The 24,588-nt window shown below is 44.3% G+C and overlaps 3 protein-coding genes across 3 annotated transcripts; 1 reads left to right on the forward strand and 2 right to left on the reverse strand.

Annotated features, from left to right (window-relative positions):
• Positions 1–3,429: 3,429 nt before the first annotated feature.
• Positions 3,430–12,820, reverse strand: LOC118311476 (leucine-rich repeat-containing protein 52-like). Its single transcript, XM_035635386.2, has 2 exons — positions 11,782–12,820; positions 3,430–5,751 (listed from the first exon to the last, which is right to left on the reverse strand). Exons 1-2 carry the CDS (start codon positions 12,428–12,430, stop codon positions 5,423–5,425), a joined length of 978 nt encoding a protein of 325 aa, XP_035491279.1. The 5' UTR covers positions 12,431–12,820; the 3' UTR covers positions 3,430–5,422.
• A 4,298-nt stretch (positions 12,821–17,118) lies between these two features.
• Positions 17,119–19,528, forward strand: mgst3a (microsomal glutathione S-transferase 3a). Its single transcript, XM_035634029.2, has 6 exons — positions 17,119–17,280; positions 17,607–17,733; positions 17,902–17,975; positions 18,070–18,127; positions 18,377–18,449; positions 18,628–19,528. The coding sequence occupies exons 2-6, from the start codon at positions 17,617–17,619 to the stop codon at positions 18,765–18,767; spliced, it is 462 nt and encodes a 153-aa protein (XP_035489922.1). The 5' UTR covers positions 17,119–17,280; positions 17,607–17,616; the 3' UTR covers positions 18,768–19,528.
• A 6-nt stretch (positions 19,529–19,534) lies between these two features.
• On the reverse strand, positions 19,535–24,556 carry LOC118310766. The gene is made up of 5 exons (XM_035634028.2): positions 24,174–24,556; positions 23,166–23,474; positions 21,660–21,941; positions 21,399–21,565; positions 19,535–20,757 (listed from the first exon to the last, which is right to left on the reverse strand). The coding sequence occupies exons 1-5, from the start codon at positions 24,241–24,243 to the stop codon at positions 20,713–20,715; spliced, it is 873 nt and encodes a 290-aa protein (XP_035489921.1). The 5' UTR covers positions 24,244–24,556; the 3' UTR covers positions 19,535–20,712.
• Positions 24,557–24,588: the final 32 nt, after the last annotated feature.

Here is a 24,588-nt window from a genome sequence, read left to right on the forward strand (position 1 = left end):
CGCGTCTGCTAACCTTTTAAATACCCAGAGACCCGAAAGAGGGCAAGAAGAACATTTAAAAAAGCAGGACGAGAGGTCGAATAACAAGACAAACAAACCCCCCGAAAAAAAATAACACTTCTCCAGGCAGAACTGGGACACACAAAGGGACATACCGTCTCCTCTCAAATGACCTTTTTATTGCTAGAGAAGGAAACAGAGCTGGCAGGCCCCTGAGTCTGCGTGCACATATGTAACAGAAGTACATATAGGACCATCCTCCTGTCTGCCATCGTCTTCACCGTCAATAAATAGCCAGAACCATTTGAGCCCGACCGATATATCGGTTGGCTGATAATATCAGCCGGTATTAGCCTTTCACAGACATATCATATCGGCCGATATGTTTAGAGCCCGACCAATATTATCGGCCAAAAGTTATGAGCCTCTAAATGTGCATTTATGTTAACATTTTAGTCGTGGTTGTATTTGTAATTTTTTCTCTCCAATTTATAGTTATTTATGATAAAGTTTATGGTTAAACTAAAATATCAAGCCTCAACTACATTTCTGTCATAAAGGTTTGAAAACGACATCTTAGGAATCATTGACAGATTTAAAAAATAAATAAATAAATAAATATCATTATATCAAATCCACTACAAAATGGGTTTGAATAATAATTTCATCTTTTTCAAAATAAATCCCGGATGACAAATGATTTCTGATAACGATGAAAGGTGAAACGATGGCAAAAGTGGGGGAAGTGAAACTGGAGTAAAACTCAAAAAATAGTTATTCTAGGCCTGTAATGAAAACCTGGTGGTATGTTTACAAATATGAGCATGAGAATTACGTTCAACTTTTATGTTCCAGTTCCAGCTAAGTGGCGGTTTGGATTGGGGCCGATTCGGCGCTGCGTCCGTATGATTCATGACGCCATTTTCATGAAATAACAGTAATGGGGCCCCTTTCCAAGCACCAGTCACTGGAAAATCTGTCCCTCATTTCTAACTTTGGTGTAAGTCATTCCACTGCTCCGTGACTAAAGGATTTTAATTTTGTTTGCATGTGTGTGAGTGTGTGTGTGTGTGTGTGTGTGTGTGTGTGTGTGTGTGTGTGTGTGTGTGTGTGTGTGTGTGTGTGTTTGTAAGTAGATGTGTCAGAGGGCTACTGCGGTCGGTTAGAGCCCCTCTCACTTAATGTCACATCTCTCATTTGCTGGCATTTTATAGTTGCCACTTCGGCTCAATCGAGTTTTAAAAAAAAACAACACACGGGTTGAACGACCACGGGCAGGAAGCGGGGCTGCGGGAGCTTCTGTATCCAATGGCTTGTGCGAATTGCCGATTTTAACTGAACTTGCCCGCGGTCGCAGCTGTGCTATTGATGTGACCGTGGCCAGCTGAGTGCATCTCTGACCTGGAGCACATCCCGCATGGCCCACAGCCACCTCAGACGGGATACACAGAAGCAAACAAACACCCGTTATCAAGCAAAATAGTACAAACCATTAGTAATGTGTCTTAAACCAATAGTTCAACCTTTTGAGAAATGTGGCCTTTCACTTCCTTGCTGAGAGTTAGATGAGAGCATTGACACCTCTCCAGCAGGTGTATGCTCAATAGGAAGCCACAGCCAGCAGTTGATAAGCTTAGCTTAGCATAAGCTCTGTCCAAAGGTCCAACCAACCAGCAATGTCAAAAATCACTCCGATTTACTTACTGTGTGCTCCCTATATAAAAGACACTCAGTAGAGCTTCACATCGCTCTCTAATCTTTACTCCTTTTTAGTATGCTTTGAATAAATATGATAAAAATGATTTTTTTAACTGAGCCTCAGAGGACGACTGCTAGTTGCATGCCTCATATTCAATGCACACACCGAATTGGAGAATGATATACAATCTCCTCATCTTGGACTCGGTGAGAGAGCCGATACGTGCGTTTCCCAAAACGTCTCCCTCGTTTGAATTGAAGATATTTTTCTTTTGATGATGATGTGGGACGATGCCGTTTCAGTGTTAGTGTCTGTAATGTAGCGTTTTTTCGTGCGCACGGAGCACTTCTCCTCGGCTTTCGCGCAGTACTCAGAGGTGATTTGTGCTGGAGTCGGCCGCGGAGGCAGAACAGATGCCTCAGTGTGTCCGGGGCACATTTCATACATGTGCTGTATCTCCATAAAGGGGTGAATTTGCACTGTGGGGGTGTAAAAAAAAAAAGGTGCAGAATATTGATATTCAGTTCATCCGGTCAGTACAGTACATTGCTTGGTATGTGCTGTTGACGGCACATTCAGCTGTCGCACAAAGCTGTTTTAATGTTGCCTCGTGCGCGCACAAACGCCAGCCGTGCACATTTTCATCACGGAACAGAGACGTGTCATGCGGATAGCCCCCTTGTCATTCCATCTGTGTCACTGCTAGCGTGAATTGCAGCAGCCAGCTATCCTATTTCCAGGCCGCACCCTCACCCTTGCCTGCGGCATCGCATGGTCCTAATCAGCGCGCCTAGCAGAATGTACTGTAATACACCCTCACTGTTGAGATCCGGCATATGAGCGCATTGTGTGCAAACCTAGAGGAGAGTTTAGTACGCAGACCTCAATAGACGTGTGTTGTGATTTGCATTTTGTATATATTGTGGGAACCCATGCAAAAATTGACACCTAAAAGCCCAGAGAGCAACAATTGGCTGAAATGTTCAGAGGCGCACACTGTTATAGTTAGAGGGCAACTTACAGGTACAGGACATGGGTATTAAGTATTATGTCGGCACATGCATAGTTACGCGTACTGCTTTGAATCTGGATCACAAAGCAAAAAAGCAAAACCCGCGCAAGATTAGTCCCCAAGCATCTCATATCAGTAGAGTGATGAATAAATATATTTCACCCACAACCAAAGACTTTCTTTCTTATTCCATTTTTCTTTCACCACATTTTCACTGAATGCAAAAAAAACAACACAATCAAACATTTTGACTTGTCATAACTAGCAGGACAAGTGTAATTAATGACAGGAACTCCATGTTCCATTGGGTGTCGGAGTCAGCCGCGTCGCTGAGCCAATACCGAACCATCATCTGTGTTGTTATTTACACCTACGCTTTTTAAGGTATTACAGTCAAAATGTCTGCTGTGCAAACATCTATGATGGTGTGCTCTATGTGATGTCATTGTCATACTGTAGCTTCATTTGTTGAACTTGCATAACTTTGTGCAAATTTTGCACAAATGTCAATAATAAGCACATGCAGGTGCCAGTAAATGTGTGACGAAGGGTTTCTCCGTAGTGTAACAGATTGTGTCAAAATCTTCATCACCTTTTCATCTTACAAGTAAATAACTATTACTATATGCTCATAATCCAATTCCTTACAACTGCAATTTGTCAATACCTTCACGGCCTGTTATGCACAGTCCAAAAGTTTAATATATGAAAGTCATAATACCAACATAATATATATTTATTTTAACAACAGACATGGAATTGGACATGACACACTTGGAAAAAGCATTAATGACGGCTCTGCTCTGTTTATGTCCTAGTGAGCCAGGACAGTATGCACAACACCTGGACCCTGAAACTGAAGCAGCTAAACGCAATTCAGACGCAGTTACCTTTAATACTTTCGCCCGTGCCTGTATTACTGCGATGTGTCCAAACCTCTTCTGTGGAAAGGGTCTATTTTTCCTTGCTAGCACATTTATCACATTTAATTAACTTCAGATATTTTCCACCCCAAAAGACTGAAATGATACATTTAGGATCGTTTGTGTATTGCAAGTAAATTCCTTTCCTTTATTTACTTAAAACGAACCGGTCAAGCTCACAGTTTTATACACATCTCATAAGGCGTTGTGGTGCATCATGCAGAAACAGATAGGACACTGCACTCAAACCAGCAACTCGACACAGAGACGAAGAAGCCTTGAAATCAAATGATCACACCGTCCCGTCGACTTGCCATCCGGCAGGGCCTGCTGATCATCCTCAACACAAACGCCTTGACTGCAGTCTCCGTGACGATAGTTGAGGGGGAGGGGGAGGGGGAGTGGTCGCGTCGATACAAAACTTCACACTGTCGGAGCACAGACTGACACACTCGTGGCTGCAAAAGCTCAGTCACGCATACAAGCGGCATCGTACACTCTTGAGCTGTGCATGTATGTACACACTTTAACTCATCTACATGGACATAAATGGATCATATAAATGCATTTAATCCTTTCATAATAATGAATACAATGACCACTTTCAGTTTTACAAAGATGATGTGAGGCCAAGTCATAATTTGTTTATGTGTGCAATCAAAGCTATACAAATGGGCTCTAGAAATATAATAGACTTTTGATTAATTTGTTGAAACTTTATATCTATCCAATTTGTCATAAGCACAAGAATATTACATGGCATGATTGTTCCCCCCAACAGCTTAAATAATTGAGGTTTATTAAGGGAAACGGTCCTGGGTTATTACAGGGGGGAAACTGTTTCTTCAATCTTTATTTCCAACTCTAATTTCAGGATTTAGACTTCACGGTTTTAAAATGAAACAATGGTTTATTTCCGCATATGAGCAACACGGACATTGAATCAATCAGATTTTTATTCCTACTGGGAAAAATCATCTTGGAAAAACAAACGGTTCACACCAGCTCATGTGAGTTGGTGGTCTGCTGTTCCTTTGCTGGTCTTGGCTGTTCCCGCGTGGTGGTTAAAGAAAAAAGTTTGACATTATGGAATATACCATTTTGGGGGGGGGGGATGTTTGATCGATGCCAGTCTCGTGATTTTCTGTTTAGCTACAGCCAGCGAATGAGTTAGTGTAACTTAGTGTGGCATAGACGCTGGAAATATGGAGAAACAGCTGGCAGGAGGATTTAGTTTCCTTTGGACGGATTCAGACTTTACGTGAAGCTGACCCCTCGGCCGTCGCTCCATGTCTTGTGTAGAGCAGAGTGGTACTGATCCTCTCGTCTTGCTCCTGACAAGAAAGCCCATTTCCGCAAATGTCAAAATATTTCTTTAAGGGGGGAAATGAAACCCACTGCGTCTGGTACATAACCCAAATTGAGCATGTTTCCACAATATCCAATGCCAAACCAAGTGTGTTATTTCAGAGCGTGGCGAGCCAGCTGTTTCCAAAAATAACCACCTTTACTGATGTATGGTGCTTTTTCAGCGGGGACGGCGATTTCAAATGTAGCACAGACCTCCGCTACGGCAGCCGGAGTGCGTGTTACATCACCTGAACACCACAGAAGTGCAGAATGACATTCCCCACGTCTGATGGGTCCACTCTCGTCTCTCTCTCGGAGCTGAGCCTGTCAAACAGACTCTGTTCGACTGCAGTTTTAATTAGACTTCACAGACAGTCTTGGAAGTTGACAGGAGGCACTGTGGGTATCCATAGTGGGCCCTGGGCAAGGACTCATCTTTTAAACATTATGTGGGCTTTTTAAATCCCCGTTACCATGGTCACTCCTGGCCCGTGAGGCACGACCGGCCTCGCTCGCGTCGTCCTCGTCGTCCGGATCGAGCTGTTCGTCCTTCTTCTTGATGTAGCGCTCGTAGAGCACCATTATGACGCCCATCACCCACGCCGACACAGTGCCGGCAGCGAAGATGACGAAGCCAATGGCGACGAAGAACAGGTAGTCCCAGGAGCCCAGCGTCTGGTGACACAACGTCCGCAGCTGGAGGCCCACATCGCCCAGTCGCCGGCTCTGCATGTCAGTGGGTGAGCCGCACACTGTTTGGCCCTCATCTGTCACACACACACACACACACACACACACACCAAGAATGAATGACAAGCATTAAACACAGGATTATATAATACATCAAGCATATCTAGTTGGGGAAATATAATCTAAAATTTCTAACACTGAAGTGCACACAAGACAGAAAATCAACGTTTCCTCTGTTATTATTTCGCAGTGGATCCAGAACACAGCAAACATGGAGACTCACACGGAGGTCTTGTCCCCCTAATGAAACTATATTGAACTCATTCAGAGTTGACAAAAAAGCATTGGTTTCTTTGTTGCAGGTGATTATACATATATGAACACGCAGTTATGGACAATATATTCAATTTCTCTGAACACGTTCTTCTAAATATTACACACTGTAGCTTTTAAGCCTCTGAGAAGTTGATTGTGAATCAAGTATTTTTCGTAACATTAAACGTTTATGACTAAATGAACAATAATCAAAGTTATAGTAAAAACATCTCCAAACAAAATCATCCCCATCCAAGAGTTTAATACTCAACCACTGATCTGCTTCATCATATTTTAAGGGCCCTTGACGTGTATTTAGCTGCTGACCCTGTCTGCAAATATCAAGTAACATTTCTTACGGTATAAATATTCACAGCCTTGACAATTAGCATATGATTTAGAGGACCCTCTGATGTTGCGAGCGCGTCAAAGAAACGCAGCAAGCGTTCGGCAAAGAAGGTTATTATACATATGGCATGAATCACGGAGGGGGAGCCTCTTAAATAATTCAACCATGTTACTTCACGTCATTTTACATAACATTTGTAAATGGCTTATGGCGGCAAACTGAGCCGAAGATATCCATAAATACATTCAAGTTCGCACCGCTGAAAGACTGGAATGCAGAAAAACTGCGCTTGCATAACAGCGTCGCCTCCCTTATCAGACAACTCGGGGGGGGGGGGGGGCTTTCGGGGCTTCCCATGTTTTCACAGTCTTGAGTTGATGAAGCATTAAATTTGAAAGAAAATAAATATTCGTGGATGAATTATTCAAACTCCTTTCTCCCCCCACAGGATTAGAGAGCGACTTGGGCCTTTGTGTCTGCCTGAGACTGTAGATAATACGGTTTCTCATCACCAGGCGCTCGGTATGACTACGACTTAGACCTCGCTGGGATCCATGGATCCTGACAAAAATGTCTCCTCACTTTCAGGAAAACTGCAGTATGGATCCAATCACAAAGGCCTCTCAGCCAATGTTAAACACACCACACGCTGTGGATGTTGAGCTCTGCTGCAGCCGACAAGAGAAGTACTTTTTTTTCAGAAAATAATCCAGAAGCCCAAGTCTTTTGTCACTGAGAGCAGAGACTGGGTGCGACACGACAGACTGCTGCCATCTCCGTACGGCCGCCGGTTTTAATTGGCATCCTGGTTTTTTTTTCCTCCCACAGCTTTCGTGCTGAGGGGGATTCCCACTGGGAGAGATGAAGAGACTTGGAAGTTTCTGCACAGGGAAGAGTTTTTTCTGTCAACCTATGTCTACATCAACGGCTTTGACATACACACACTCTCATTACGCTGGCATATATTGAGCTGCTCATGAAGATGGTGCTGCTTTGTTTCCCACTTGATATTTCAGGAAAATGTGGATCACCACGCAATAGCTGGATACTGTTAACTGTAAGAGACACACACACACACACTGGAACTGAACCAACACCAGCGTCATGTTCCAAAATTTTGATCTTTAATTGACTTCAGAGTGGACAGATAATATAGAAAAAAATATTGTGATTTTTTTTTTTACCAATACAGCTGAATTGTTATTGTTTGAGTCGATATGTCAATTACTTTGGCAATCTTTTTTATAACTGTCTATCTCCTTTAGATGACTTTACAATTTATGCCTCAAGACTATTCTTCATCCGTTTATTCTTTAGCCAACTGATCAATGTTATCAATTAATCTTATCAAACTACATTCATTACCTTAGTTAGTTGTTATTTTTTTTTTTACAATTTATCTGCGTGTTTCACCTGTTCATCATTACCAGTGGCAAATCGTGTCTGTCTCTGTAAACTCTCTTACTTTGAGCTAATCTATTATGTTAAGTATAAAGTCTGTTTGTAACAAACTATTTTCTGGAGCCCGACAGGTATGGATTTTTGGGGGCCAATGCCGATATCGATATTTGGGAGTAAAGGATTCACGATACCGATACATTAGCCGATGAATTTTTAGTTTAGTTTAACCATGAACGTTATCATAGATAACTATAAATTGAGAATACAAATACAACCAAATACATAAGTTATTACAAACATTTATTTTACATAAAATGTAAACATAAATGCACATTTAAAGGTTCAAATCAGTTGGCCGATAATATCGGTCGGGCTCTTAAAATATCGGCCTATACCAATATGTCTGTAGTTCGTCCGATATTATTGGCCAACCCATATATCAGTCGGACTCTACTATTTTCACCTTTTCATCATCCACCTCCAGCCAATTGTTTAATTTATAACTTCTAGGTGAATGCCTGAAAATCCATAGTGTTTCAAACCTTTATCTATTACTTTTAGCTACATCTCTCAACTGTTTATTCGTTTTTCAGTGATTTTTCTTCATTGAAATGTATCTACTACTTATAGCTAACCATTTCAACTGTTCATCCATCACCTTTTACTTTTACTTTTGGATATACTTCCCTTGATAATCCAGCTTTAGCTAAGTGTTTCAGTCTTTAATCTGTTAGTTGTGGCAAACTATGTTACCTGTTTATCCCATTAATTTAGATAATTTTCCATAATTATTAACACTATTTGCCTAATTAGCCTATTTCAAATATTCCTCTCCTGGCAAACTCTAAAATCACTACAACTACTTTTCCTGTCGATCCCTGAATTTTAGGATATGCTTCAACGTATTATCCATTATTATTTTTGAGATTTCGACTCGAGCTTGCAGACTTGCGCTCAACACTTTGTTTACTGAGGCAGGTTGGCGGGAGGTGTGATTCGACAGAGGGTGAGAGAGATACTGTACACTACCTTTCAGTCACTAGATGAGTTGATTTAAAAAGCACATTTCACAGGAGGACTGAAATGGATGCTTTCTATAATTTATTCACCGAGCGCTCAAACGTTCACTCATGTCTCCTCCTCCGGATCTGAACACGGGCACGGTCTACTTCTCTGAGCTCCATCCACCACGGAGAATTCAAAGCCTGTACTCTGATCTTCTAAAAAAAAAAAAAAAAAAGGCCGCTGCTGTAAACCGTTTGCACAATGTGCGGTTAGTCTCTAGTTAAAACAAACGCACGCATCCATCCATGCAGAAACACACACACATGCAGACCCCCTCTCAACACATCTACTGTACATGCACGAACCGCCTGCACAATACTTGCACTCGACCATCTCCTATCTGTGCCCTTGCAGATTCTGCACGTGTGCGCGTGTGTGTGTGTGCGTGTGCGCGCGACAATACCCATACCCATACCCATACCCATACCCATGTGTGTTTTTGTTGCCTGAGCAAGGAAAACCCTTCTGGCTTCCCCCCACCACCATACGTCCTCCTCCCCCTCAAGGGACTGGCATCAAAGAAGAGGGCTTTCCCTCTCTCTCCTCCCCCCATCGACACACTCTGCTCTATTTCTAGACACTCTCCTTATATAACAGCTGAGCGAGTGCTTATCTGGCCAAGAAGGCGAGACAGAGGAGAATCTGTTGGTTCCTTCCTGATGCTTCCTCTCGCTCTCTTGCTATTGATGCGTCTCCTAAACCACGGAGACACGCGAGTGGTAACGTACGAACCAGGTGAGAGCCAGATGAGAGATAACAAGGCTTTCCATCTGTTCACCCCCCTCAAGCGCTACGAGTCTACTCTATCTGTGTTTGTGCGTGTCCATGCACGAGTCGGTTGAAGTGCCTCTGTGGGTTTGTGTGAATGTTCCCCCCCCCCCCCCCTCACGTGTGTGTGTTTATTTCTGCACGGTTTAAAAGACGAGGTGAGAGATTGAGGTGCGGACAGATGTCCATCAACACATAAGTACACATAACCAGAGATCGAGAATGTGTGTGTATGAAGTGTGAAGTGTGAAGTGTCAAGTGTGTGTGTGTGTGTGTGTGTGTGTGTGTGTGTGTGTGTGTGTGTGTGTGCGCGCGTGTGTCCGCCTTCTCCCATACTGGCAGCTGTCACTGGAAGAGGCTCCACTCCAAATTAAGATAAACAAAAGGCAATGAGCAGCAAGAAAATAGGACAGCTCTTGTAGGATTCGATTTGGACTCGAACTAAGCTGCACAGGGAGCATGGTGAAGTGTAGCGTGCGTGTGTGCGTGCAAGAGCGAGAAGCAGGGGATGCCTTTTTACTATGAGCTCATAACAGCTATGGTGTTGGAATTATGACCGGCTTCTTTGCTCACTAAGATGCTCTATAAATAGCCGCTGCCCTTTTGCATAGTGACACATCCACAACCAAAGTCTATGGGATTTTCAGATGCTTCCATCAGCTTGACTGAAATAAAACCAAAGGAAGGGATCGATGTTAGACGGTGCTACTGAGAGCCATTCATCCCAACTCGCTGAACAGAACGGGGGGCGATTAGTCATCTCCAGATAGAGGACTCTCTGTTTTCCTCCCAAACTGCAGCGAGCGGGGCCGAATTAATTAACGCAGGCGCTGAAAAAGGAAATCAGATGGCTCCCATGAGTCTGCGATCTTCTTTCACACTCTTTGTTATTTGATAGTCTCGAATGCTGTCACGCTCCACTGTCGTCACCTGCGCCTCATCCCACTGAAAGCTGAGACGGGGTTGGACTTTGTATAGACTTGTATATAGCTGAGTCGTACAGTATGTGTATATATATATATATATATATATATATATGTGTGTATGGTCATGGTATGATGATGGTATAATGATGATATGTGCAGACGTGACAGGGAGTTTTGATGTGACATGTTGACTCGACATGTGCTTCATCGCAGTGTAAACACGGAGTCACTCCGTCCTCGAAGGGCTCTAAAGAACATTAGTGCTGTTTTGTAAGTTATCACTATTCCCTCCCTCTTCTTTGTTGTATGATTGGCAGCCTTGAGCAGCCCTGTCAATAGATATTTCACAATAACAACAATTTTGGGGTTGCCAGGTTGGGAAGGGCGGGGGGCGAAGCACACTGGCTGATGAACGTCAGCACGACTGTAGTGAAAAGCTCTGGTCTCAGTGGCCCTTGCCACCCGGCCTGTTCGAGGCAGGAGTGTCGTTCTGCCTGCGTGCTGGCAGCAGAGGAAGCCGCAGAGCCGGAGCTCATGTCTGTGTAAAAAGGGGACAGCTGGAATGGCATGACAGACGCTCCCACGCTGTTCTGTGGCAGCATGTCACCCCCCCTCTGATTCTCCGGGATGCCACCGTGCCATGTAAAATCATATGTGGGTTTGCCACAGTGTGTCGTGGCTTGTTATGTTTCAGTGTAAACATGCATAACGGTGAAATACAATCAGTTGACATTATTGAGGACCTCTGGGTATGTCATATTGAGGCCCATGTCAAAATGCAGTTTAAATACCTTTGCATATTATTTCCGTTTTACTGTGTTAAATCAAATTTGACATTATTTGACCAGTATTAATGCATCCAGAGAGATTTTTGCCTCGACTCAAAAGTTGTCCTCACCGATAACTGATGTATAAAGATTAAGACCATTGTTTATCAACAATTTTGACAACACATTTATGATGCCATTAGTTCCAATTTGTTCAACATCTTTTTTAAAATTCAGTATTTGAATCTGCAATTTAAGTTGTCTGCATTTTCCCCTAAAATGTTTAAAACATCTACAGCTGCACCTGTTGTCTGAGGCGCCTATGGGTAAATACATGTCCATCTTTTCATTCAGTACGGGCCAGCTACTGGGCCAGTAGTTTACATAATAGTATTATCTAACATTTATTAACTGGAGCACAGAAGTCACTGGCTCTGTGATCCATTTGATGAAACACCAACATGGTGCCATCGTGCCACCTTATTCGAACGAAATAGAATAAACCACTGAAAGCACCTTGGAACTTGAAGCCCTCCAGGTGGACCCACAGGCACAGGTCCTCGTTGTCGCACGCGCAGCTCCACGGGTTCCCGCTGAGCCCCATCGAGCGCAGCGCGGGCAGCGCGATCAGGGAGGTGATGTTGAGCACCGTCAGGTTGTTCCTGCTCACGTCCAGCACCTGGAGGGCGGCGTTTTCCGCAAAGGCGTCCGGGTGAATGTCCGAGAGCGCCGGGTTGTCCGTCATCCTCAGCATCACCAGACTCGCCAGGGGGCCGAACGTCCTGTCCTCGATCCGCGTCAAGGTGTTGAAGGAGAGGTCCAGGTAGGCCAGCTTGCGCAGATTCCCGAACGTGGACTCCGATATCTCCGCCAGCGAGTTGTTGCTGCAGTCCAGGTACACGAGGTCGGAGAGGTAGTTGAGCGAGAGCGGCGGCAGCTCCGCGATGCGGTTGTTGGAGATGATGAGCTGCCGCGTGGCCAGCGGCAAGTCGACCGGGAAGCGCGTCAGGTGTTGCCCGGCGCACTGGACGACCAGCTGGTCATCGCACACACACCTGTCCGGGCAGCCGGAGGAGATCACCGGGGACGCGATCACCCCCGTGGCGAGCAGGAGCGCAACTATGAGCCGCACGGGTTGCGCGCTTGGCTGCGGGGCAAGACGCATGTCACCGCCGAGGGCTTCATCCACCCCGCTCGGAGAGAGTCGAGCGCAGTCACATTCTTCATTGATATACTCTCGGCAAATCTGCTTCTCCCACAGAAATGATATCCCACAGTGGTCAAAGCTGCACACTTGCCCGGTGGCAAACCCCTCTTGCGCGTAATGTCTCAGTCCATCTCGTCTGCTGGATCCGGCGCGCGTCCCCGCCGTCTGCAACTTGACAACCAGATGCTTTTTAATTGCTGCTCGAAATGTCACTGATTTAACGAGGTGTCTCCCATCAGAACACACACACACACACACACGCGCGCGCGGCAAAAGCTCCCGCGCGTCCTCTCACGCTGACGGTCACGGTCAGTTGCTCCACTGGCGTGTTTGCCATGTCTCGCTCTCCGAAACTGAATCCAAATGAGGGGGGGGGGGGGGGGGCTGAACTGCGCGCCGGATGGGGGGGGTGATCTGACGCCTTGGAGAGGGCTGGAGCGAGGGGCGGAAGCCCTGGGCAGCATAGGTGTAATGGAAGACCTTAACATTAAATATTGAGGCCAGCAATGTATAATCCATGAGAGGAGTGTGATGAAGGTGACCCATAATGCCTCGATCAGCTGCAGGCACATGTGATCACCACCCTGCCTCAGGTGTGTGTACATGAGTGGAAGCTGTGTGTGTTTGTGTGTGTGTGTATGTGTGTGTGTGTGTGTGTGTGGAAAAAGAAGAAGTTGCACCTGACACCTGGGCTTTGTGTGTGATAGCATCGCATGTGGTTTTAGGCTTTTGAAACAAGAGAGTGGGGGCAATCATCCTCACCACTCAGGCCTATATATATATATACACACACATATATATATATATATATGTGTGTGTGTGTGTGTGTGTGTGCGCACTGAGACTTCCACGATAATGACTGACATATCTGCCATAGGCGAGCAGCCAAATAATACCCAGAGCGGAGATCCAGCAGATGATGGGACGAGATGAGATGGGACAGGGTTGGTCTCGGGCAGCAGTTGTTCTCGTCCTCGCTTCAGTCTCGGCGCACGTCCCACGTCTATTCTTGGTTCTCTGTGTAGGTGTTGAAGTGCTGAATCAGACTCAGCATGATGGAGGAGGAGGAGGAGGAGGAGGAGGAGGAGGACAGATGTGCAGCTGACAGTCCGTGCAAATAAAAAACTGTACTCCCGGGCTGACAGTTGACAACCTGCTGCACACTACACTCACTCACTCACTCTCTTTCTCTCACACATACATCCACTGAAGCGACTTAAGCCTTTTTCCAGTATCCCCTTGTGTAAAAAGAGCTGGAGGCCTAAAGACAAATATATGACCCTAATGCCTTTTCACACTTGCTGGGACTGAACTATTCCACACAGCTGTTTGAAGTCGAGGATGTTAAGTAACTTCATGAGGACATCTAGTGACGAATACATGGTAATGTTCTGCACAGTGATACAACTCCTCTTGTATTTTGTTTTTCTTCATCCTCGCTTAGCACCATCCAGTTCCATCTACATTTTGATTTGTTGACACAACTAACCCTAACCCAAAGAGTCCATAATGAAAGTGTTAAGTAGCTATTAACCTAACCCTAACCCTCTATCTAACTACGTTCGTCATCAGACAGCGTGGGGAAGCCATCAGGATATGACACACCCTAACCCTAACCCTCGGACCAACCTAACCGGTATCAGCACAACCTCATCACCATCAGATCAGTAGGCCCGTGCACCAAAACATCGAACAATCACTTTAACCCTCACCCTAACCCAACCCTAACCCTCTATCTAACTCCGACAGCGTGGGGAGGCCATCGGGATACGACACACCCTTACCCCCTAACCCTAGCCCTACAGGCACCAAATTTCACACACGTGTAGAGGGGGCCCTGGGCTACCATGCAGATGACTTGGAATTCCCATGCACTGCTGTGTCTAGGAATCGCACTACTTCAAACTTTTCGAATGCAAATTTACAGTACCAAAGAAAGCCACCAGGGGCGCCAAACTTCTCTCAAAAGTAGCCCAGGGTCTAAGCTATTACGCCCCCAACTTCATTTTGCTGTTAAATCTCCTAAAAAACAGTTTTCATTTTAAACTCTACTGCTCTGGATATTTGGCGTCTTGCCTATGGCAGATATGTCAGTCAGTATCATGAAAGTCTCAGTGCGCATATATAAAGGCCTGAGTGGTGATGATATAGGCTGAGAGGGACCCCCCCTCCTCTTAACTCATTGTTATATTTGCCCCATTCCATGTTATCGCACACGAGCCCAGGTGTCAGGTGCACCCATGCTGCAGGATCTCCCCGTGGTAAGACATTACAGTAAGGTTGTATGTGTTTGGTTGATTAAAGGGGCACTCCACCAATTTTTTATTTGTACACAAAGGTCATTTTTTACTTATCATGAGGAGTATAATTCAGACTGTGAAAATAGTTGTTTAGCGTCTACTGTGGCTTTGAAGGGACATTTCAGGTATTTTGACACAGTGCTGGGTGTGAAACAAGTGACTGTGCCCAGTTGCATTATTGGAAATGTAGGATGTTCTTTTTTGGAGCTTTACTCATTTACTCCAGAGGGGCAGTGGCTAAGTAGACATTTTGTTTTTTCTAACAGGAACTATTTAATCCCCCATTTGAGTATAGCATGACATGTATGCTAATATACTTTACTTATACTATATACTTCAGGGGCTCCACATATTACATATCAAAAGACACAAGATAACTTATGCCCTATTACAAAATACTACAACTATAGAACTGAGCCTTTTAGTCTAATATGCAATAGGCTTTCGTAGGTCAACCTTCATTATAATTTCATAAACTGGGGCTCTTTAATGTGGCCCGAATGGTCACAACGCCCACAAGGAAAAATTAGGTAATGCCGACCAAGGTTGCATGTACAGTAGTCATTCAATGTACATTAACTGACCACCTCAGGATATCCAGCGAGGCATCAGAGAGTAATAGGCAAAGACAGAAGGAGAATATCAAGTAATCAAGTAATTAGTACCTTTCACACCATGTTGCCAGGTTGCACGTGTTGTCTTAAAGCCGAGGTCCTGCAGAACATTTAAAAAAAATAATAATAGAAGCAAGTGATATACAGTCTGTTGTAAAAACAGAGCAGTTCTCTAACAGTAGATATTATTATCATTCAATTGTTCACGCATCAACTAAATTATATGTGGCAAATATTTATGGCTGCAGCCTTTTTAATGTGTAGTTATATGTGTTATGGAACTTGTATCATCATAGTCTGATGCTGGTTTATAAAACGTGAATTTGGTTATTCTGCTCTGATGAATATTGAATCCACCAATGCACACGGAGAAGACCCTGCTTCACTAAATAATCACTTTACTACGTGTAAAATGTAAAGGACAAACTACTACTGGTATTGTTAAATGTATTTGGTTGCGCATATTGCATTTGTGCAAAGGTCGAGCAGCATCAGGGAAGTTTTTTGTTACCAGTATCAGTATTATTTGGGAGTATCATGCCGATGTTCTGTTGTATCAAAGTTTTTACCTGGTGTTACTTTATTATTAAGTGCCATTAGTGATGTATGATATGCCATTGACATGTAGACTGTAAGACTTTGTTGATATATTTCCTGTTTGATAATAAAACACAAACCCCTACAAAGACCCACGTTGACGTTGACAATGTGGGATGTTGTTTTATGATTTGCAATGATATGAGGGTGAGCTTTACGCATTATGCTGTGTCATTGTAATTTGTATGAAGGCAAGTTTCTTTTGTCACTCAGGGAATTTGCCTCGACAAGTCACGTGAGGAAATACTCTTCTTAGATAAAGAAAGCCACTCCCTTAAAAACACTCCCTATCCCCGTTCAACTCCCAATAAAAGAAGAAGCACAAACAGATTTACTACCAATGTGTAACATTTAATAACATCAGTTTTCAGTATGAGAAACGTCAAGAAAAATAACAAAATACAATCATGATTGGAATTATGTTTAAGACAGCAGCATTAATATCGACTAACCATATTCGTTTGTTCATTCATGCAAGAACTTGGACTTTTTCACCAAACACTGGGTTCTACTCTGTCCATCAAACACGTGTACTTCCCCCTGAAATTGTCCTTCTTATAACATTATATTGATTTGTTTATTGCAAAAACACATAATATGAAAAGTCGTGTGGCAAAATATCAGGGAGAAGGTAAAAAATCCTATCACAGCAAACTGACTTCTGGATCTTTCATAAATGCGGGAGTGGCAGTGTGTGAAAACACCACATCCACCACTATCCCTTTAAAACACCTGTCTCTGTGACGCTTGTGACATCTCCACACAAACAAAAAGTGTCCCTACACTACCCCCTGGTGGTCAGAATGTTTACATACACATTTAATAAACCAAAAAAAGAGTATGAACTCCAATGGATCCCGTGATCCTTAACGCTGTTTTTTTTTACATGACGTCTACGTTATTTTCCACGGGGATTTTCATTTTTAACCTGGTGACCTGAGTGAGAAGGTGCCGTACGTGATTTAGCAGTAAAGCCTGCGCGCAAAGCTCATACATGGGACTGATTATTAAAGTCGAATGCAAGTGACTGCACGGACGAGTGAGTCTGGGTGTTCCCCTGACATTTAGCACACATAGCAGCTATACGAGCTGTAAACCGCCCTCTGAATCTGACGAGAGAAAAAGAAAAAAAAAGAGAAAGGACCGTCTACTCCAAGCGGTGACCACGCCCACTGTGCGTTTGTGTGCCGCCTGGTACGTCTGCCTCTGCGCACCCGGAACCGTATCAAGCAGAAAACTTGGGTCGCTGCTCTGTGTTTTCCGTCGGAGTGTTACAGTTGTTGGCGCAATCGTGAAGGTAAAAACGCCGCGTTACTGTCAGAGCCGCGGACTGTCACCGCGTCTGCTCTCTAAGCCTGTTGGTGTCACATGAACATTAATGGCGCCGCTTAAATTCTCAGTTGACCTTTCGGTTTTGAACGCGTCCTCGCTGTGCGCTGTCGGTTTCACAGCCTCTTTGCTCCCTCTTCGACAGGTTTACGCACAATTGTCACGTCCACTTAACAAACCGTGGAGGGTTATGTATCAACGTGAATGAAAAGAAACAAATGATGATATTTCTTATTATTATGATCAATTATAGGCACTGTTTCTGTATGATCGCGTCGTGTTTTCCTCTGCCAGGTTTGTCAGGATGGTCGTTCTATCCAAAGAGTATGGATATGTGGTGCTGACTGGTGTTGCCAGTATGGTCATGATTGGACATCTGGCGTTCAAAGTTGGCAAAGCTCGCAAGAAGTACAACGTGCAGGTGAGTTAAGAGGTGTTGCAGTTCGGATACACAGCAGAATATGATCCATAATGTTCCAATCCAATGCCACTAATCACCGCCTCAGCAAGTCTGTGCGTCGAAGACATTGCTTCATACTTGGGCAGAATGTTGAACCTGTTTTACAAATAAACTTGCCCTACCTTGCAGTATCCTCAGATGTACAGCGATGACCAAGAAAATGGAAATATTTTCAACTGTATCCAACGTGCACATCAGAACACGTGAGTGTAGATCGGATGTTGCACCAAGCTTTCATAGTTACTACAAGATTGAAAATGAAGTTAGAATTAACCTACTCTCATCACCTCTCTTTAGCGTGGAAATGTACCCAGCCTTCCTCTTCTGCCTGGCCGTTGGTGGTTTGCATTGTCCTGTAAGTGTGTTATAAAAATAATAATAATAATAATAATAATAATACAACCACAGCACTAAGATACCACTTGCAGTCTAATGTGTTACATATATATTTTAGAAATCACAACACAAAGTTTGAGTTAAAGACTTTTTGATCGGATTTGATAGAAATGATAGGGCCATTGTATGCAGGAATTCTCAGAGGAATGTGTACTTTTCTTGTCCTATCTGAGTCTGTTATGTGTATGTGTGTGTGTGTGTGTCACAGCGTCTAGCCAGTGGACTTGGAGCTGTATGGATTCTAGGCAGAGAGGTGTATGCACATGGATATTCTACAGGAGGTGAGAAAATGTTTTCATTCATTGTCCAAAGACATGCAGGTGGGGTTATTAGTTTAGGTTAGTGGTTGTTTATGTCTGTGACAGACTGGAGACCTGTTAAGGGTGGACTCTGCCTCTCCCCTTTTTTTTTACCATAAGCTATAGCTGATGTATGAATGTTTTTCTTCACCCCAATCAGATCCGAAAAAGAGAATGCGGGGAGCATTTGGCAACCTGGCTTTGCTCGGGATGATCCTGACCACAGCCAACTTCGGCCGCCACCTCTTGGGTTGGACGGGACCGCAGATCGGGCCCTTCCGTCATGCTCACTGTTGTTGATGAGGACAGAGACTTCAGGTTGGGCTCAGTGAAATAATTATTACTAAAAAGACCACTACATAAAACATATGATGTACCTTGAAGCATGCATGCTAACCCTCCCAAAGGAAACAGTTGTCAAGTGACCTGACGGGTTTAACATGAGGGATGTGGTTTTTTCACACACTGACACTCCTTCTCCGATCACAAGTCAGTTTGCCTCAATAGCATTTTCACCTGCTCCCTGATTTTGATATTTTAAATGAATTTGCCACGCTACTTTTCATATAGTCTGTTTTTGCAATAAACAAATGAAGATAATGTTATAAAAAGGGAAATTTCAGAGGGGGGTACACTCCCATGTTTGATGGACAGAGTAGAACCCAGTGTGTGGTGAAAAGGTCCATGTTTGCGCATGAATGTACAAACGAATATGGTTAGTCTATATTAATGCTGCTGTCATGCTTAAACATAATTCCAATCACACTTGTCTTATTTTTCTTGATGTTTCTCCTACGGAAAACTGATGTTATTAACATTGGTAGTAAATCTGTTTGTGCTTCTTTTTTTATTGGGAGTTGAATGGGGATAGGCAGTGTGTTTAAGGGAGTGGCTTTCTTTATCTAAGATAAGTATTTCCTCACGTGACTTGTCGAGGCAAATTCCCTGAGTGACAAAAGAAACTTGCCTTCATACAAATTACAATGACACAGCATAATGCGTAAAGCTCACCCTCATATCATTGCTATCATAAAACAACATCCCACACTGTCAACGTTCAACTTGGGTCTTTGTAGTGGTTTGTGTTTTATTATCAAACAGAAAATATATCAACAAAGTCTTACAGTCTACATGTCAATGGCATATCATACATCACTAATGGCACTTAATAATAAAGTAACACCAGGTAAAAATTTTGGTACAACAGAACATCAGCACAATACTCCCAAATAATACTGATACAGGTAACAAAAAACTTCCCTGATGCTGCTCAACCTTTGCACTATATAAATATGAGCACATTTAACAATAGTAGTAGCAGTTTGTCCTTTACATTTTACACATAGTAAAGTGATTATTTAGTGAAGCAGGGTCTTCTCCGTGTGCATTGGTGGATTCAATATTCATCAGAGCAGAATAACCAAATTCAAGTTTTATAAACCAGCATCAGACTATGATGATACAAGTTCCATAACACATATAACTACACATTAAAAAGGCTGCAGCCATAAATATTTACCACATATAATTTAGTTGATGTGTGAACAATTGAATGATAATAATATCTACTGTTACAGAACTGGTCTGTTTTTACAACAGACTGTATATCACTTGCTCTTATTTATTTATTTTTTGATGTTCTGCAAGACCTCGGCTTTAAGACAACACGTGCAACCTGGCAACATGGTGTGAAAGTGCACTTCACTAATATTTGGTCACCTAAGGGATCACAATTCATTTTCCTTAATCATTTGGGGCATGTTGTCAACTTTTCGATGTGTCTCAAATTACTTTATATTCTCCTTTTGTCTTTGCCTATTACTCTCTGATGCCTCGCTGGATATCCTGAGGTGGTCAGCTAGTGTACATTGAATGACTACTGTACATGCAACCTTGATCCGCATTACCTCACATGTCCTCTAGAAGTCGTTGTGACCATTCTTGCCACATTAAAGTGCTGTGCGACCATAAGGAGTCAAGTCAGGGATACAAAGATAACCCACCAGACTGTAGATCTCCTTTTCCTTAAAGGGAATGTGGGAAAAAGTTGTAGTGTTGCAAAAAAACCCCTCTTATTTAAAATATTCTATGTTCTCAAAGAATCCCTCACACACAGCAGCAGATCACACTGACACTCAGTCACAAGGGGAAACTTCATCAGCAGAGATGCAGCTGCCCACAACCCAACAGGTCGTCCTCTGGTGTCCACCGTGGTTCTGTTCTAATGACTGAGTGGACGCTCCCCTCAGTAAGTGTACCTGGAGAGTGGCGTGTCCTCCATCAAATCATCCTGGAGAAGATTATTAAAACCAAACTAAATGACAAGTTGTACATTATGAGATACAGATGCAGTTCTTAATAATGACGTTAGAGCCCCAGTTTATGAAATTATAATGAATGTTGCGCTACGAGAGCATATTGCGTAAAACTAAAAGGCTCAGTTTTGTAGTTCTTTTTTTAACAGGGCATAAGTTAACTTGTGACTTTTGATATGTAATATGTGGAGCCCCTGAAATATATAGTATTAGAAAAGTATATTCAGGTCTTGCTATACTCAAATTGCGCATTAAATAATTCCTGTTAGGTTAGCAGGACCCCTGACCCTCTGGAGTATGAGTAAAGCTCCAAAATACTACATCCTACATTTCCCATAATGCAACTGGTTGCACTGCATCATTCATTGGACTCTTCCTGCCTTGTAAACAAACAAACTCAGCAGTTAACCCCAGACTTTTTAACACCATGTTAAAATCCCTTTAATGTGGCATTAAAGCCACAGTAGACACTACACAACAATTTTCACAGGCTCCTCATGACAAGTAAAATGACCTTTTTTGTATCAAAGACAAATTGGTGGAGTACCCCTTTAAACAACCAAACACATTCACTGACTTCTGCAACCTTACTATCATGTCTGCACAGAAGTCTTACCATGGGGAGATCCTGCAGCCGATGAAACTCTGGGTGGTTTGTCCGCTGGCGGAGCTTGAGGAAGAGGCCGACGAAGATGATGGCAGTGGTGACGATGAACACTGACAGCAGACCAGCCAGCAGGGGGTCTAAAGGGGAGCTTGGGCGGTGTCTGGGCACCTTGAGGTCTGCCTCACACAGGGATGGACAAGCATAATGAAACAGACTAGAACTGAAATAAAACCAATAGACGAGGCCTAAACGAATGCTCCATCACCATACCTTCATCCCCGATGTTAAGTTCAGATGGGACCTCCCTGTGCCTTGGCCCCGCAGGGCCGAGAGCTGAGGTCAAAGGGCGGTCTATGGTCAGTGATTCGGACTGCGGCTGGGCGGTGGAGGAGCGGGCTGTGGAGCTTGTGCCCTGCACCGTGTGGGCGGGCTGAGTTGAAACAGCGGTGGGGGGATCACCGGTGAGGGGCGCTCTGCTCTCGGCAGGTGAGATGCGATGCAGAGGGGTGGTGCCCCACGGAGGTGGTGTGGATGAAAGGCCGTGTGCAGCGGCTGAAAGAGGTGGATGTGAGGGCAGTGCTGTATCAATTCCAAACAGTACAGAGAATTCTTCAAAGGAGATGGACCATACACACACCGCAGCCAGAGGTAACTCTAACTACACCCTCATTAGAGCGGGGTAGGCTCCCACTGACCTTACAACAGGCGCCAAGGAATTCAGTTTGAACCAGAAGCAGGGCTGGTTGCACACACTGTTTGTATTTTCATGCATGAAATCCACACTCTGTTCGGTGCTGCAACTTACAGCTGCAGCGGCTGATTCAGACACAAAGAGGTACACTGTGTATACACACACCTCTTTCCACCAGAGTGAACACTGATTTTGTTCTGCTGCAGGAGGGGGGCACACTTTACCAAAACTCCCGCAGAAATAAGCAAATTAAACGAACCATTGTTAAAAATCAAAGAGTCAAATACGTGTGTGGGCGTTATGGGGGTGCGGTGGTTAGCAATGCAAATGTGAGCGTGACTGTCTCTAGGTTGACAACACTGTAATAGACCGTCGGCCTCTCCAGGGTGTGACCCTGTACCTCTCGCCCTGTGTCCGAAGGGTTAGCCCCCCAACTGCCAAACGACTTAACAATTTCTATAGACCTATCAGTCATGAAAATAATCATTAGCTGCAGCCGTGATCCTTATCAACAAAACCAAAATTACCATAGAGTTGAAACAGGTCAGACTGTACGTTGCTGGATTTTAACACGCACACAAACACACCACATTATTCGACAGCGACAGAGGTGACGAATGACGACGGCGGCTAAAGCGGGAGCTAGAGTGTGATCTGGATGGCCTTATGTCACGCTGTGTTTGTTATTCCTGTGCTCCTCAAAGTGGCAACATGGCGTCAGCGGCGGGGGCTATAATTAACTGATCTATAAAAGGGAATCTCTTAAATGAAGTAACCACACACATTCTCCATCTCAGTCCAGTCATGCGGGGGGTCAGGGGGGGTCAGGGGGGCCATGATCCCGGAATGCTGCCGGTAATGGAGCCGAGTCTGAGGAGAGAGACTGTGTTTTCAAACAGGCAGCTCTTCAGGCAGTGCGGGTAGGTTTATTTTAAGAGTCTAGGCTGGACAAAGTAAACAGAATGGACTGGAAAATTATAGATGCAGAGTTATGGATGAGAAGATGACCATCATTTCCTGTTTTGATGATTGTGACCTATAAAAGGCCCTGACCTTTCAGAAGCAGACACATGGAACAGTGTTACCTGGAGAGGAGGCCGCACCGGTGTGAGCGCTCGCGACGACTGCCGCATCCGCGCGTGGAGGTGTTGCTGCCGCCGCAGAGCTCATGCTCAACAAGCCAGTTTCAAATACTGCGTTCGTGACATTCTCCGGATCGACTGATCCTTTGGTCCCGGTGATGGTCATGGTTTCATCCCTGCTTGCGGGATCGCGTGTCCTCTTGGGGACCTCGTTCCCTGGATCCTCTGTTAGGTCGGGAGATGCTGAGGTGTTAGCGTGGCTCTGGAAGGCAGACTGGGTGATGAAGACAGGCGGGGCAACACTGCTCTGACCTGTAAAAGAAAAGATAATTCATAATTAATAACAGAAAATTGTTTTGTCTATAAAATTGTGTCTTTACAACAAAACGGTCCCCTCACACAACTCATCTTGTAACTGTCCAAAAACTAAAGATAATCAGCTTACCATCCCTGAAGATTTAAATAATAACCCGTAATATTTACATGTGAGAATCTGGGGGGGGGGGGACTATGACTCAAAATGATTAACTGACAATCAGCATATAGCTTCCAATTAATTATCTGCCAGTCGACTAAAGGATAATCGTGTAGTTGTTACAGGAGCAAATTCTAATCATTTATTAATCGATTATCAAGAAAGTTGACAATCAATATTCTGACAACTAACTAATTAAATGAAGTAAAAAATGATATACATTGAGGAGTCTTCATAAAGTGTGCATACATTAAAAGTTAAAATAAATGAATAGGAGACTGGTGGGAACAAATCACAATAAAAGGTGCCACAGTGCAGAGAGAGACGTGGTCACCTCAATGATCTGGAGCTGAGGCAAACAGAGGAAGCAGATGTATTAACTATGTTACATCATAATAATAATGCATATATGAAAGAACGATAAGCAGCGGAGAGCCTCGTGCGCTGAATAACGGGCCCAGCTCACGTCAGCATGTAAAGACCACATTAAAACTACGCACGCACGCACGCGCGCGCGCGCCGGGATGACACCTTACCTCTCGTCTGCGATGAGCCGGTAAGAACCGCCAACACGAACAACACCACCAAATGGATCGTTACTGTCATCTCCTCCGCGGTCTCTTCGCCTCCTGCAGATCTCAGTAACGCGGAGCAGGGCGCGCTCCACACGGCTGCTCTGAAGCCTGCTGCCTGCTGCCTGCTCGGCTCTGAGGTGGTTTCCGTTACGTGGTGTGACAGGGCACATCACCGGCGCTAAAAATACCCAGAGGGAGTCGGGCAGAAGAGGAGCAGGGGTGGGGCCCGCATGGCGGGCGGCGGTGGGAGCGGCGCGGAGAGACCGGACGCGTGCCCCTTTATTGTGAAAGAGCGATAAGTGTCACTGCGCCCACTGCCAACTCATGCTTCCCCATCTCTCCTGTGCCCCCCCCCCAACCCATCACTGTCTGTCTC

This window comes from Scophthalmus maximus, chromosome 5 (assembly GCF_022379125.1).
Source record: "Scophthalmus maximus strain ysfricsl-2021 chromosome 5, ASM2237912v1, whole genome shotgun sequence".
NCBI lineage: Eukaryota > Metazoa > Chordata > Actinopteri > Pleuronectiformes > Scophthalmidae > Scophthalmus > Scophthalmus maximus.